Source organism: Cherax quadricarinatus, chromosome 54 (genome assembly GCF_038502225.1).
Source record: "Cherax quadricarinatus isolate ZL_2023a chromosome 54, ASM3850222v1, whole genome shotgun sequence".
NCBI lineage: Eukaryota > Metazoa > Arthropoda > Malacostraca > Decapoda > Parastacidae > Cherax > Cherax quadricarinatus.
In genome coordinates, this window is record NC_091345.1 from 5,349,349 (window position 1) to 5,364,042 (window position 14,694).

At 38.7% G+C, this 14,694-nt stretch overlaps 1 protein-coding gene across 2 annotated transcripts in view; it reads right to left on the reverse strand.

The window, feature by feature from the left end:
• Window positions 1-14,694, reverse strand: part of LOC128699134 (lipase maturation factor 1) — a 52,260-nt gene that overhangs the window by 21,539 nt on the left and 16,027 nt on the right. For both annotated transcript variants that reach the window (XM_053791674.2, XM_053791675.2), the window contains exons 5-7: window positions 12,349-12,478; window positions 4,494-4,729; window positions 4,105-4,272 (exon numbers count right to left, since the gene is read on the reverse strand). In XM_053791674.2, the coding sequence (XP_053647649.2) occupies window positions 4,105-4,272; window positions 4,494-4,729; window positions 12,349-12,478 (534 nt within the window). The remainder of the gene's footprint in view (window positions 1-4,104; window positions 4,273-4,493; window positions 4,730-12,348; window positions 12,479-14,694) is intronic.

Below are 14,694 nucleotides of genomic sequence, written 5' to 3' on the forward strand. Positions count from 1 at the left end.
CCGATGTGTATATGTCGCCGAGACCGCTAACTTCGCGGGAGCGTAATTCCGTTTTCGACCAAATTTCTTACTTTTGGTGTCATTACCACCAGGAAAAGATTCTTTATCATTTCAAAAGAAAATATATTTTTTTTTCCCAAAAATTTTGCGACATAGAATGACAGTTTCAAAAAGGGGTTTGAGACAGTCAAAGGGTTAATCTGCTCCTATGAAAACAATGTTCCCTTCAATGCTTTCTCTATTGAAGAGGGCAGTGAAATCATTTACTGACTAGGTTTGCCACAGATAGAAGAGCCATCATGTTTTCTATCCACCACTCTAGTGGATTTCTTCCTTAGGACAATAATGCCATTACCATATAGGTAGGTCCTGTTTTACAATGATTCATTTTGTAACTTATCTATGTTTTTTTTCAAGCCTGTCCCCAAGTTTTTTTTTTATTCAAGCCTGTTCCCATTGCATATTCCAGTTATGGTCTAATGCATGTTATAAACAACTTTTTTAGTATTTCCCCAGCAGTCTATCTAAAGGCTAACTTACAGTTAGACAAGGTAGTAAAGATTTCCAAACACTATATTTTATTTTCATGATCTTCTGGTCACAATGTTTTGTTAATGATTCCTAGGTCCCATCACTGTTTGATACATATCTTTATTATTTTATTACACAATCTACACTTTCACAGTGCTGTGTTTTTAGTTTCTATTTCTATTACATGCCACATAAAATTCATTTATTTATCACTCTTTATGCTCAATTTATACAGGTCTTATCACAGGGACAAACTGCCTTCTCTTATAATACTGTACTTCACAGAGATTTGATCACCTTGGTGCATGGACCACACCTTACCTTACTTAGCCTACCAGTGTGCTGTACATTGTGCTTTGCTTGCACAAAGTACATTCCCAAAAATTTAGTTTCATGACAAGCAACACTTAAAAACATTATTACACATACAGTGGTACCTCGGGACATGAACAGCTCAAAACTTGAACAATTATGTAAGTGCTTTTGTCTCGAACAATTATGTAAGTGCTTTTGTAAGTGTATTTTTGGGGGTCTGAAACGGATTAATCTAATTTACATTATTCCTTACGGGAACAAATTTGTTTGGTATCGGCACTAGATCAGCCTTCTGGAATGAATTAAGTTCATATCCCGAGGTACCACTGTATAAACAGTGTCTGCATGTACTGTATTATATAGCAATGCAAAATGTAGCCCTTTCCACTCATCTTGAAAACTATCACTATTATTATCTGCATTTATCCTAATAACTATGCATATCTCCCATGCAATTATTTGCAACTATTGTTTAAAATCATTAACCCTTTGACTGTCGCAACCCCAAATCCTGAAGTGTCTCCTGGTGTCGAAAAATTTTTGGAAAAAAAAAAAAAAAAAAATTATTTTTTCTTATGAAATGATAGAGAATCTTTTCCCGATGGTAATGACACCAAAAGTATGAAATTTGATTGAAAACTTATGGAATTAAGCACTCGCGAAGTTAGTGATCCCGGCGACATACATGCATCAGTGATTTCGTCGACTTTGAGCCCTGTTTTCGGCCAATTCCATTGTTCCAGTCGGCCAAATTCATAGCTATTTCTTTAAAACTCCATTTTTCTATCAACTGAGTACAAGAAACCACCCATTTACCAATTTCAACTACCCAATAAAGTGGTCAGAAATTGGCAATTTGACCAATTTCACATAAATTAAAAAAGATGCCAATTTCAAAATAGGGTCCAGAATAAACAATGCACTAAAAAACATTCTCTGTTCATTAGTCACGTCTCCAGGCCCCTCTTAAATTACTCTTGCTTTCTATTTTGATTTTTTATTCACACAAAAAATAGAAGATTTACTGTTATGCAGACTACTACATTGTTGTAAAAATGGTATTAATAATATCAGTGCACTAGTGAAAGAATATTAGACTCTCCAGCTGACGTGTATTGGACATGTGGTGTGATTTGCTTTCTCTTGAACATTGGTAAAAATCGAACATTTCCAACACTTTGAGCTCAATTTCAAGGTCGTTTTCATTATGAAACTAATCAAAATCATCTCTATTTCTTCAATGTTTTCCATTCCATCAATGAGACCAAGAAAATGAGAATACAACCATAAACACTATAGGAAAATACAGTGGACCCCCGAGTTTCATGATTAATCCGTTCCAGAGAGCCTGCCGACAGTCGAAATTCACGAAACTCGAAACCACTTTCCACATAAGAATATTAAAATAAAATATTTTTTTTCATATTAAACAAAGATTTATATACTGAAATCAATGAGAAATCAAGTACATGCATATAAAAAATAATAATAACATTACACTTACCTTTACTGAAGACTTCTGGGTGGATGGAAGACGGGAGGAGGGGATAGGAGGTGTACACCATTGTTTGGAAGGAGAATCTCCTTCCATTAGGACTTTAGGTAGCAAGTCCTTATCTGGGGTTACTTCCCTTCTTCTTTTAATGCCACTGGGAACAACTTGAGAGTCACTGGACCCCTGTCACACAAAATATCTGTCCAGAGAGGTCTTTTTCTGGCGTTTCTTTAAGATTTCCCCTGAAGTGGGACACAACACTGTCATTGTACATGTTGCAGATATGGCTTGTTTGCAACTCATTCCACATTCCACACATGTCCTTAATCACTGAAGAAGGAACCTCCTTCACTCTCTTTTCCTCCTCCTCTGAAGCAAGTTCCTCGGCTGTGGTCTGATGCTGTTCCAGTTGAAGCTCTTGCAGTTCGTCAGTGGTTAGCTCTTCCTTGTGGTCCTCCACCAACTCTTCCACATCCCCGTCACTCACCTCCAACCCCATGGACTTGCCCAATGCCACAATACCTTCCACAACAGGCAGAGGGTCAGTAGGGACAAGGTCTGCCTCAAACCATTCAAAATCCCTCTAGATTGTGTTCCTCACTTTATTTACCAAAGGGCTTGCACTAGCTTTCCTTGGGTCCATGATGACTTATTTAGCAGTTGCAAGCACAAAAAACAATGGATTATTATGAAATGTATTGTATGAACCCGCAGGGTGATGGTCACGTGTTGGTAAACAATGGCACACTGAGCGTGAATGGCGTGGGAGACTGGCTTGGTGTGCACTGTGATGGACGGATGGGTACCGGACAGTCACCGAAACACGAGTCTAATCACAAAACTCGAGGCCAAATTTTGCCAAAAAAAAACTCGCCGAAGGCCGAATTTCATGAAAGTCGAGGCTGCCGAAACTCAAGGGTCCACTGTACATCTCAAATTCGGCATTTTAATCCAAAAAACATGGTTGGAGTTTTTTCTCTCATTATGCACTGCGTGCTGCAGGATTTTTTTTATACAGTGCACACTGACCACACAGGCCCATTCTCTCACATGTGGGCCTACCAGCTTTCTCCTGCTTGATCTGAAGCCGCTAGAATTATTGAGTATATATACGTCCAAAACACTGGCTCGTGAGACGTATATACTATATGGCCGAAACAGTCAAAGGGTTAAAGAATAGGTCATAAATAAAAAAAAAAAATTCTGGCTCTCAATATTTATAAGAATTTTTTTTCTTCAACATGTCGGCCGTCTCCCACCGAGGCAGGATGACCCAAAAAAGAAACACTTTCACCATCATTCACACAATATCAATGTCTTTGCAGAGGTGACAAGATATGACAATTTAGATGTCACTCCAAACAGGCCATATCCCAAACCCCTCCTTTAAAGTGCAGGCATTGTACTTCCCACCTCCAGGATTCAAGTCTGGCTAACAGGTTTCCCTGAATCCCTTCACAAAATATTACCCTGCTCACACTCCAACAGCTCATAAGGTCCCCAAAAACCATTTGTCTCCATCCTCACACATGCCTGCTGCATGTCTAGGCCCCTTGCACACAAAACTTCTTTTACCCCCTCCCTCCATCCTAAGAGATATCTAAAATAAATTAATTTTTAAGATTTACCAAGAAAATAAGCTTCCATACAGTTTGAACTCTAGAATTTCATTGGTTCATTTCATTCAATACTATCAAAGGGAGTAGCCACAAAAAAAGGTAAAATGGTAGCTATATTTATAACAGTAATTCATTCTCGCTTACCTGGAATGCAATCTGACCAATCCCACAAGTCATTCTAAAAGCTCTAGGCAAGAAGGTGAAGAATGGAAGTATCAGTTCAATAATGTGGTTGCCAAAGGTTTCTGTCATGTGTACCCACTCGGGAGTCTTGTGCAAGTAGTATGCCATAGGATTGGGCACTGGCTGGGTCTGAGATACAAACAAACCTCTTTAACAATTACTTGTGAAAGTCAAACAGGATATAATTATTTGGACTAAAACAATCAACAGTTAATTGAAAAACATTAATAATTAAATTCCAGTGATAGCTAGCCTTCTTTATACAGTTGCTAAAATACAACTGATCAAGTGGTAACCTAACGAAGAAATGTACTGTGCTTTTCAAATATCAGCAGTAAGCCAACACAAACCTGATAGTGATAATTCATGCAAGTGAGGTCCATCCAGCACTGATCACCACGAACTTTGATCAGTCCTGCTCCAAGCATAATCCTGAATATGAGCCAGCGCAGACCCCATATCAAGACTGGTGAAGATGGTGTGGCTTGTGGCAGGGCAGCAAGAGATAGTAAAGGTACACCCCAGACTCCAAGTAACCCTGTCTCCAGAAGCTGCGACTCCCAACCAAAGCCATACCATCTCTGTCCTGCAGAAATACAGTCTCTCACTACCTTAATTCCAAAATTTAACTTTACTCTGATAACCTCTCTTTCTCTAAATTCATACACAAATTATAAAGGTTTCTGTATGGAACAAGTTACCCCAAAAATAAGAATTTTTTTTTTATATGGCTTTGACTTTTAAACATGCTGCTTTGTAAAGTGGCAGTTTTATAACAAGACTGGTCAGAAGGAAAAGTACTGGAGGTCAGTGAGCTAAGTTCAATTTTTTTTTTTCAACAAACTGGCCGTATCCCACCGAGGCAGGGTGGCCCAAAAAGAAAAACAAAAGTTTCTCTTTTCAAATTTAGTAATCTATACAGGAGAAGGGGTTACTAGCCCCTTGCTCTCGGCATTTTAATTGCCTCTTAAAACATGCATGGCTTACGGAGGAAGAATTCTGTTCCACTCCCCCATGGAGATAAGAGGAAATAAACAAGAATAAGAACTAGAAAGAAAATAGAAGAAAACCCAGAGGGGTGTGTATATATATGCTTGTACATGTATGTGTAGTGTGACCTAAGTGTAAGTAGAAGTAGCAAGATGTACCTGAAATCTTGCATGTTCATGAGACAGAAAAGAGGACACCAGCAATCCTACCATCATGTAAAACAATTACAGGCTTTTGTTTTACACTCATTGGCAGGACGGTAGTACCTCCCTGGGCGGTTGCTGTCTACCAACCTACTAACTAGGAGTTTAAAATGTATACTCACAATAATGCTGATAAAGATTAACTCTCATAATTTCAAAGCCATTTCCAAACAAACAGGAATAATCTGATTTTTTAGATGCTTTTCTAAACTGTTGGTCCTATTTTATGGGCTGTCGAATTGAACATGTCAAACCTCCATCAAACAATACAACTTATCACAATTTTGGTTGCATATGAAAAATGAGTAGCCAGAACTGGCATGCAAAGCACTGAGATATTTAACCCTTAAACGGTCCAAAGAGATTGACGTTCAAATTCGTAGTGCTACAAAAGTAGATCTACTTTTTTTACATATTTTCAAATATAACAAAAAAAAAATGTAGATAAAAGTTTTTTTTACACGTTTTCAAATGTAAAGCAAAAAAGAAGATCCACATTTTTTTACATACTTTCAGATGTTGAAAAAACGTATATATACGTTTGGACCATTTAAGGATTAATACCTGTGAGCAGGCATTCTCCCAGCTGTTTTACATAAAATCAAAATATAAAAACAGGATGAATGTGGAACCTGATCTATGCTGTCTGCCATTGAACCTGAAATTCAGAACAGTGTCAACAAACCAGCATCAACCATCTCATTAAACAAGTGTATTTTTTAATACTGCTATTTATTTAGTTGCTTAGTCAGTTACGTATATCTTTCAACTGTGAAATAAAATTGAGAAAACGAGTTTGTTGTTAGTTAATAAAATTGGTTTCTTGAGTAGACAGACATTTCAAAACCCTGGGGTCCCTGGGAAAATTAATTTAAATAAATGGGGTCCTTGGTGGGGAAAAGGTTGGGAACCACTGCTCAAAAGGCTTGTTTCCTAATTCCTACACTTCCAATCTTTTATACACACTCAGGCCTTTTCATTAAACTTCTTTAGCCCACAATGGTCTCTTGGACTTGTTAAAATGTGAGGTGCCATAACCACCCCTTCTGAACTCCTCAGGTTCATCAACTATATATTACTGGTCTTTTTTACATATACATACTGTTGTGTTATGTTTAGGGTTATTATTATCTAGATATGAGATCTTATTAAATATTAAGTGGATAACTTACCTTATGTGACCATACGCTAGGTAACTGCTAGTCTAAGGTATAAAATAACACTCAGGACAAGATCTCTTGTCCAAAACACAGCACTTTTAAACAACAAGGGTATCAGAGAAACATGGCTGTTTAGTAGATGGGTCTATGAAAGACGAGGTGAGCCATAGAAATGATGAGGTAAAAGAGGAGAGTGGTGCACTGAGGCACCTGTGGAGCCAAAGAACGTTATCCATGGAGGCAAAAAGTTGAATATTGTAGTGGCAATGCACATGCATGGGTTGTAAATGTTGCAGCAAGGAGGAGGATGGAGGCAGTGGAGATGTTTTTTCTAAGGGCAATGAACAGTGTGAATATTATGCAGAGAATTTGTAGACTGGAGGTGGAGGATTACTAAAAGTATTATCCAGAAGGTTGAAGAGGGATTGTTGAGGTGGTTCAGACATTTAGAGAGGTTGAAACAAAATAGGATGACCTGGAGGGCATATAAATCTGTAGTGGAGGTTAGGTTAAGTCTGCTTGAAATGCCTCTGCATAATAGTGGCTTTCTTTGCTCCAATCATACTATGATATGTAAACACACATTGTAACCTTAGCAAAGAAATAACTATTTTATAGGCAGGGTAGGGGTCATCCTAGGAAAGGTTAAAGTGAGGGGGTAAAGGAGGTTTAGTGTGCTAGAGGCTTAGACATCCATCAAGTGTGTGCGAGTATGTTATATAGAAGTGAGTGGAGGCAAGTGGTTTTTATGACTTGATGTACTGCTGGAATGTTAGCAAAGTAACATTTATGAAGGGAGTCAGAGTAACCAGTTATCGGATTTGAGTCCTAGAGATGAGAAGTACAGTGCCTGCACTCTGAAGGGAAGGGGGGGGGGTATTTTCAGTTTTGAACTGTAGTATCAGCACCCCTCTGGCAAGAGGTGATGGTGAAAGTGTTCCTTCTTTTTTGGGCCACCCTGCCTTGGTGGGAAATAGGCAATTTTAAAAAAAATATTATTTACGATACAGACACAAACACAAAAATGAGTAAACCATGTTACGTACTTCTCGTGCAAACACAATAACGAGACCCTTGCAAGCCTACAATTCACTGGAACATCCTTGCAAAATTCAGCATAGGGCTATGGTTACACTGCCATATGGTCAACACCTTAGGTTTCCTGAATATAAACAAATCCTTCCCTAGCTGCCTTGTACAGTGTCTTTACATACTGCAATAAATCTTGGGAGTGACTTTAGTGGAACTACAATATACACCCAGCAGCAGTTGTGGTGGTTTGGCAGCTTCAGCCAGGAGGAAAAAACATAAAAAATAGGAGAGAGGGAGAGGGAGCGAGGTGCTAGTAAGGGGGTGGAGAGAGGAGGGAATGGTTTACTTTCCTCTCTTATATTCACACACAGTCACCTTAACACTGTCTTTTATATTTCCATGTTTCAGTGCAACTGAAGATAATTTTTTGACATATTTGAACTTTTAGATACACTCTGAATATGAATAACAATTCTGATATTATACTACTTAGAAATTTTTTTTTTTTTTTTTCAACAAGTTGGCCGTCTCCCACCGAGGCAGGGTGACCCAAAAAAGAAAGAAAATCCCCAAAAAGAAATACTTTCATCATCATTCAACACTTTCACCACACTCACACATTATCACTGTTTTTGCAGAGGTGCTCAGAATACAACAGTTTAGAAGCATACACATATAAAGATACATAACATATCCCTCCAAACTACCAATATCCCAAACCCCTCCTTTAACCCTTTCAGGGTCCAAGGCCAAAATCTGAAGTGGTGCCCCAGTGTCCAAGAATTTTCAAAAAAAAAAATTTTTTATTTTTTCTTATGAAATGGTAGAGAATCTTTTTGTGAAGGTAATAAAACAATAAGTACGAAATTTTATGGAAAATTGACGAAATTATGCTCTCGTGAATTTTGATGTGTCAGCGATATTTACGAATCGGCGATTTTGCCGACTTTGACTCCCATTTTAGGCCAATTACATTATTCCAGTCAACCAAATTCTTAGCTATTTCACTAGTATTACTTCTATTCTATCGATTGAGCACAAGAAATCGCCAAGTCAACCATTTCAACTACAAAATAAAGTGACCGGAAATTGGTGATTTGGCCAATTTAACACAAAGTTCAAAATATTCCAATTTCAAAATAGGGTACAGAATAAACAATGTAGGTATTCCTGGCACTAAACTAACATTTCCTCTGTTCATTAGTTATGTTTTGAGGCTTTACAAATAAATTCCATTTCGAATTTTTATTCACATAATGAATTTTTATTTTTATTCACACCAAAAAATAGAAGATTTACTGTTATGCAATATTGTAATAATTGTATAAATATCATCACCACATTTGTGAATGTATATTAGACCCACCAGCTAGCGTGTATAAGACGTGTGAGGTCGTTTGTTTATTCTTGAACATCGGCAAAAATTTAACATTTCCGCCACTTTGAGCTCAGTTTCAAGCCATTTCCAGTGCTAACACCAATCAAAATTATCTCTATTTCTGTGATATGTCTTCCATTCTATCAAATGAGACCAAGAAATCACAAATACAACTATAAAAAACATACGAAAAAACACTGCAAAGTCGCTGTTTTAATCGAAAATCACGGTCTCAGTTTTTTTTCTCTCATTATACACAGTGTGCTGCAGGATTTGTTTTATGTGGTGCACACATACCACATAGATGTATTCTCTCATATCTAGGCCCAAATTTACCACTCACAGTTTATCAGAGTGACCTGAGCTCATGACGTAGATCTACGGTTTGGACCCTGAACGTAAAGCCGTAGATCTACGGGACGGACCCTGAAAGGGTTAAAGTGCAGGCATTGTACTTCCCATTTCCAGGCCTCAAGTCCGACTATATGAAAATAACCGGTTTCTCTGAATCCCTTCACTAAATATTACCCTCCTCACACTCCAACAGATCATCAGGTCCCAAGTACCATTCGTCTCCATTCACTCCTATCTAACGTGCTAACGCACGCTTGCTGGAAGTCCAAGCCCCTCACCCACAAAACCTCCTTTACCCCCTCTCTCCAACCCTTTCAAGGACGACCCCTACCCCGCCTTCCTTCCCCTATAGATTTATATGCTTTCCATGTCATTCTACTTTGATCCATTCTCTCTAAATGACCAAACCACCTCAACAACCCCTCTTCTGCCCTCTGACTAATACTTTTATTAACTCCACACCTTTTCCTAATTTCCACACTCCGAATTTTCTGCATAATATTTACACCACACATTGCCCTTACACAGGACATCTCCACTGCCTCCAACCGTCTCCTCAGTGCTGCATTTACCACCCAAGCTTCACACCCATATAAGAGTGTTGGTACTACTATACTTTCATACATTTCCTTCTTTGCCTCCATAGATAACGTTTTTTGACTCCACATATACCTCAACGCACCACTCACCTTTTTTCCCTCATCAATTCTATGATTAACCTCATCCTTCATAAATCCATCCGCCGACACGTCAACTCCCAAGTATCTGAAAACATTTACTTCTTACACAAATAACCCGCACATAAAAGAGAGAAGCTTCTCTCTTTTATGTGCGGGATATTTGTGTATCATTCCAGTATTGTGCCTTTTTGTTATTCACTTCTTCCATACTCCTCCTCCCCAATTTGATATCCAATTTTTCTTTATCTAAATCATTTGATACCCTCATCACCTTACTCTTTTCTATGTTCACTTTCAACTTCCTACCTTTACACACATTCCCAAACTCATCCACTAACCTTTGCAATTTTTCTTTAGAATCTCCCATAAGCACAGTATCATCAGCAAAAAGTAACTGTGTCAATTCCCATTTTGAATTTGATTCCCCAAAATTTAATCCCACCCCTCTCCCGAACACCCTAGCATTTACTTCCTTTACAACCCCATCTATAAATATATTAAACAACCATGGTGACATTACACATCCCTGTCTAAGACCTACTTTTACCGGAAAGTAGTCTCCCTCTCTTCTACACACCCTAACCTGAGCCTCACTATCCTCATAAAAACTCTTTACAGCATTTAATAACTTACCACCTACAGTGGACCCCCGCATAACGATTACCTCCGAATGCGACCAATTAGGTAAGTGTATTTATGTAAGTGCGTTTGTACGTGTATGTTTGGGGGTCTGAAATGGACTAATCTACTTCACAATATTCTTTATGGGAATAAATTCGGTCAGTACTGGCACCTGAACATACTTATGGAGTGAAAAAATATCGTTAACCAGGGGTCCACTGTATTCCATATACTTGCAACATCTGCCACATTGCTTCCCTATCCACTCTATCATATGCCTTTTCTAAATCCATAAATGCAATAACAACTTCCCTACGTTTATCTAAATACTGTTCACATATATGCTTCAATGTAAACACTTGATCTACACATCCCCTACCCACTCTGAAACCTCCTTGCTCATCCGCAATCCTACATTCTGTCTTACCTCTAATTCTTTCAATTATAACCCTACCGTACACTTTTCCTGGTATACTCAGTAAACTTATTCCTCTATAATTTTTAGTCTCTTCTGTCCCCTTTCCCTTTATATAAAGGGACTATACATGCTCTCCGCCAATCCCTAGGTACCTTCCCCTCTTTCATACATTTATTAAACAAAAGTACCAACCACTCCAACACTATATCCTCCCCTGCTTTTAACATTTCTGTCATGATCCCATCAGTTCCAGCTGCTTTACCCCCTTTCATTCTACGTAATGCCTCACGTACCTCCCCCACACTTACATTCTGCTCTTCTTCACTCCTAAAAGATGGTATACCTCCCTGACCAGTGCAAGAAATTACTGCCTCTCTTTCTTCTTTAACATTTAAAAGTTCCTCAAAATATTCTCGCCATCTACCTAATACCTCCATCTCCCAATCTACTAACTCCCCTACTCTGTTTTTAACTGACAAATCCATACTTTCCCTAGGCTTTCTTAACTTGTTTAACTCACTCCAAAATTTTTTCTTATTTTCATTAAAATTTCTTGACAGTGCCTCTCCCACTCTATCTGCTCTCCTTTTGCACTCTCTCACCACTCTCTTTACCTTTCTTTTACTCTCCATATACTCTGCTCTTCTTATAATACTTCTGCTTTGTAAAAACCTCTCATAAGCTACCTTTTTCTCTTTTATCACACCCTTTACTTCATCATTCCACCAATCACTCCTCTTTCCTCCTGCCCCCACCCTCCTATAACCACAAACTTCTGCCCCACATTCTAATACTGCATTTTTAAAACTATTCCAACCCTATTCAACCCCCCCACTACTCATCTTTGTACTAGCCCACTTTTCTGCCAATAGTCGCTTATATCTCACCCGAACTTCCTCCTCCCTTAGTTTATACACTTTCACCTCCTTCTTACTTGTTGTTGCCACCTTCCTCTTTTCCCATCTACCTCTTACTCTAACTGTAGCTGATAATTTATGTTTCTAAGAAGTATAATATCAGAATTGTTATTCATATTTATCATCACATTTAATAAAATTTACTCTAGAAATTGCATATTACGGGAAAAATTTCTCTGAAATTATAACCAAGAAATGCGAAAGGAAAATAATAATTTAAGGTGTAAATTACCATAAATGAATAAATAATTAGTCACAATTATTTGTGTACAAGCCAATATCATCCCAAGATTTTAGATATTATCTCTCAAAATGCAATAACCAATGTTAAAAATACTTTTATAAGCAAAAAAGTAAACAAAATACAAAATAAAAATAAGAAAACTATAAATAACATACAGATACATTTCAAGTGTTACTATGTCAAAATGAGACAACATGAGTATACTTACCAACAGCAACAAGAGAGTGGTAGAGAAGCCACAGCAGCAGCATAATAAACACATTAGCAGCACCCAAGAGGATAACTACACCGGAGGTCACCAGGCCTGATAATGCCAGTCCATCCAACCAAGGGTTAACCTAAAGAGCAAATTTTCAACCTTGTTTTAGTCAATATATTATAGTCTTACAATTAATTACTTAAAATTTTAAATATATTATATACAGGAGGGCCCCACTTTACAGTGCTTCACTTTATAGCATTTTGCTAATAAAGCAGTTTTCAATTATATCCATTATTCATTTATTCTGACTTCCTACAATAAATATATTCACCATTCACTATAAGCTAAGGACAAAAATATTTTAAAGTAATATATGCAAAACATGTAGGTAGTAGGTTGGTAGACAGCAACCGCCCAGGGAGGTACTACCGTCCTGCCAAGTGAGTGTAAAACGAAAGCCTGTAATTGTTTTACATGATGGTAGGATTGCTGGTGTCCTTTTTTCTGTCTCATAAACATGCAAGATTTAAGGTACGTCTTGCTACTTTTACTTACACTTAGGTCACACTCCACATACATGTACAAGCATATATATACACACATACCCCTCTGGGTTTTCTGCTATTTTCTTTCTAGTTCTTGTTTAATTCCTCTTATCTCCATGGGGAAGTGGAACAGAATTCTTCCTCTGTAAGCCATGCGTGTTGTAAGAGACGACTAAAATGCCGGGAGCAAGGGGTTAGTAACCCCTTCTCCTGTATAAATTACTAAATTTAAAAAAGAGAAACTTTTGTTTTTCTTTTTGGGCCACCCTGCCTTGGTGGTATATGGCCGGTTTGTTGAAAAAAAAAAAATGCAAAACAATCACTGTGAAAGAATAATGAAATTCCAAGTGATTTCGTGACTACTCACATTATCAAGGAACAATAAAAGTGATGCATCAAAGGAAGGTAAATAAAGGGTCTAGACCACACCTCACCATCACATCCCACAACAAAGCAACACCTGACACGCGACTCATAAGAAAGAGAACACTGCAGCAGGCCCGCTGGCCCAACTAGACAGGTCCTTCACGCAACCCACAAACAAACTATTCTACCCAAAAGATTGAATATCAGATTGGAGGGAGAGAGTATGGAGGAGGTGAAGGTATTCAGATATTTGGAAGTGGACGTGTCAGCGGATGGGTCTATGAAAGATGAGGTGAATCATAGAATTGATGAGGGAAAAAGAGTGAGTGGTGCACTTAGGAGTCTGTGGAGACAGAGAACTTTGTCCTTGGAGGCAAAGAGGGGAATGTATGAGAGTATAGTTTTACCAACGCTCTTATATGGGTGTGAAGCATGGGTGATGAATGTTGCAGCGAGGAGAAGGCTGGAGGCAGTGGAGATGTCATGTCTGAGGGCAATGTGTGGTGTGAATATAATGCAGAGAATTCGTAGTTTGGAAGTTAGGAGGAGGTGCGGGATTACCAAAACTGTTGTCCAGAGGGCTGAGGAAGGGTTGTTGAGGTGGTTCGGACATGTAGAGAGAATGGAGCGAAACAGAATAACTTCAAGAGTGTATCAGTCTGTAGTGGAAGGAAGGCGGGGTAAGGGTCGGCCTAGGAAGGGTTGGAGGGAGGGGGTAAAGGAGGTTTTGTGTGCGAGGGGCTTGGACTTCCAGCAGGCATGCGTGAGCGTGTTTGATAGGAGTGAATGGAGACAAATGGTTTTTAATACTTGACGTGCTGTTGGAGTGTGAGCAAAGTAACATTTATGAAGGGATTCAGGGAAACCGGCAGGCCGGACTTGAGTCCTGGAGATGGGAAGTACAGTGCCTGCACTCTGAAGGAGGGGTGTTAATGTTGCAGTTTAAAAACTGTAGTGTAAAGCACCCTTCTGGCAAGACAGTGATGGAGTGAATGATGGTGAAAGTTTTTCTTTTTCGGGCCACCCTGCCTTGGTGGGAATCGGCCAGTGTGATAATAAAAAAAATAAAAATAATATTTATATTTATCCAATTTTTTTTTTATTATCACACTGGCCGATTCCCACCAAGGCAGGGTGGCCCGAAAAAGAAAAACTTTCACCATCATTCACTCCATCACTGTCTTGCCAGAAGGGTGCTTTACACTACAGTTTTTAAACTGCAACATTAACACCCCTCCTTCAGAGTGCAGGCACTGTACTTCCCATCTCCAGGACTCAAGTCCGGCCTGCCGGTTTCCCTGAATCCCTTCATAAATGTTACTTTGCTCACACTCCAACAGCACGTCAAGTATTAAAAACCATTTGTCTCCATTCACTCCTATCAAACACGCTCACGCATGCCTGCTGGAAGTCCAAGCCCCTCGCACACAAAACCTCCTTT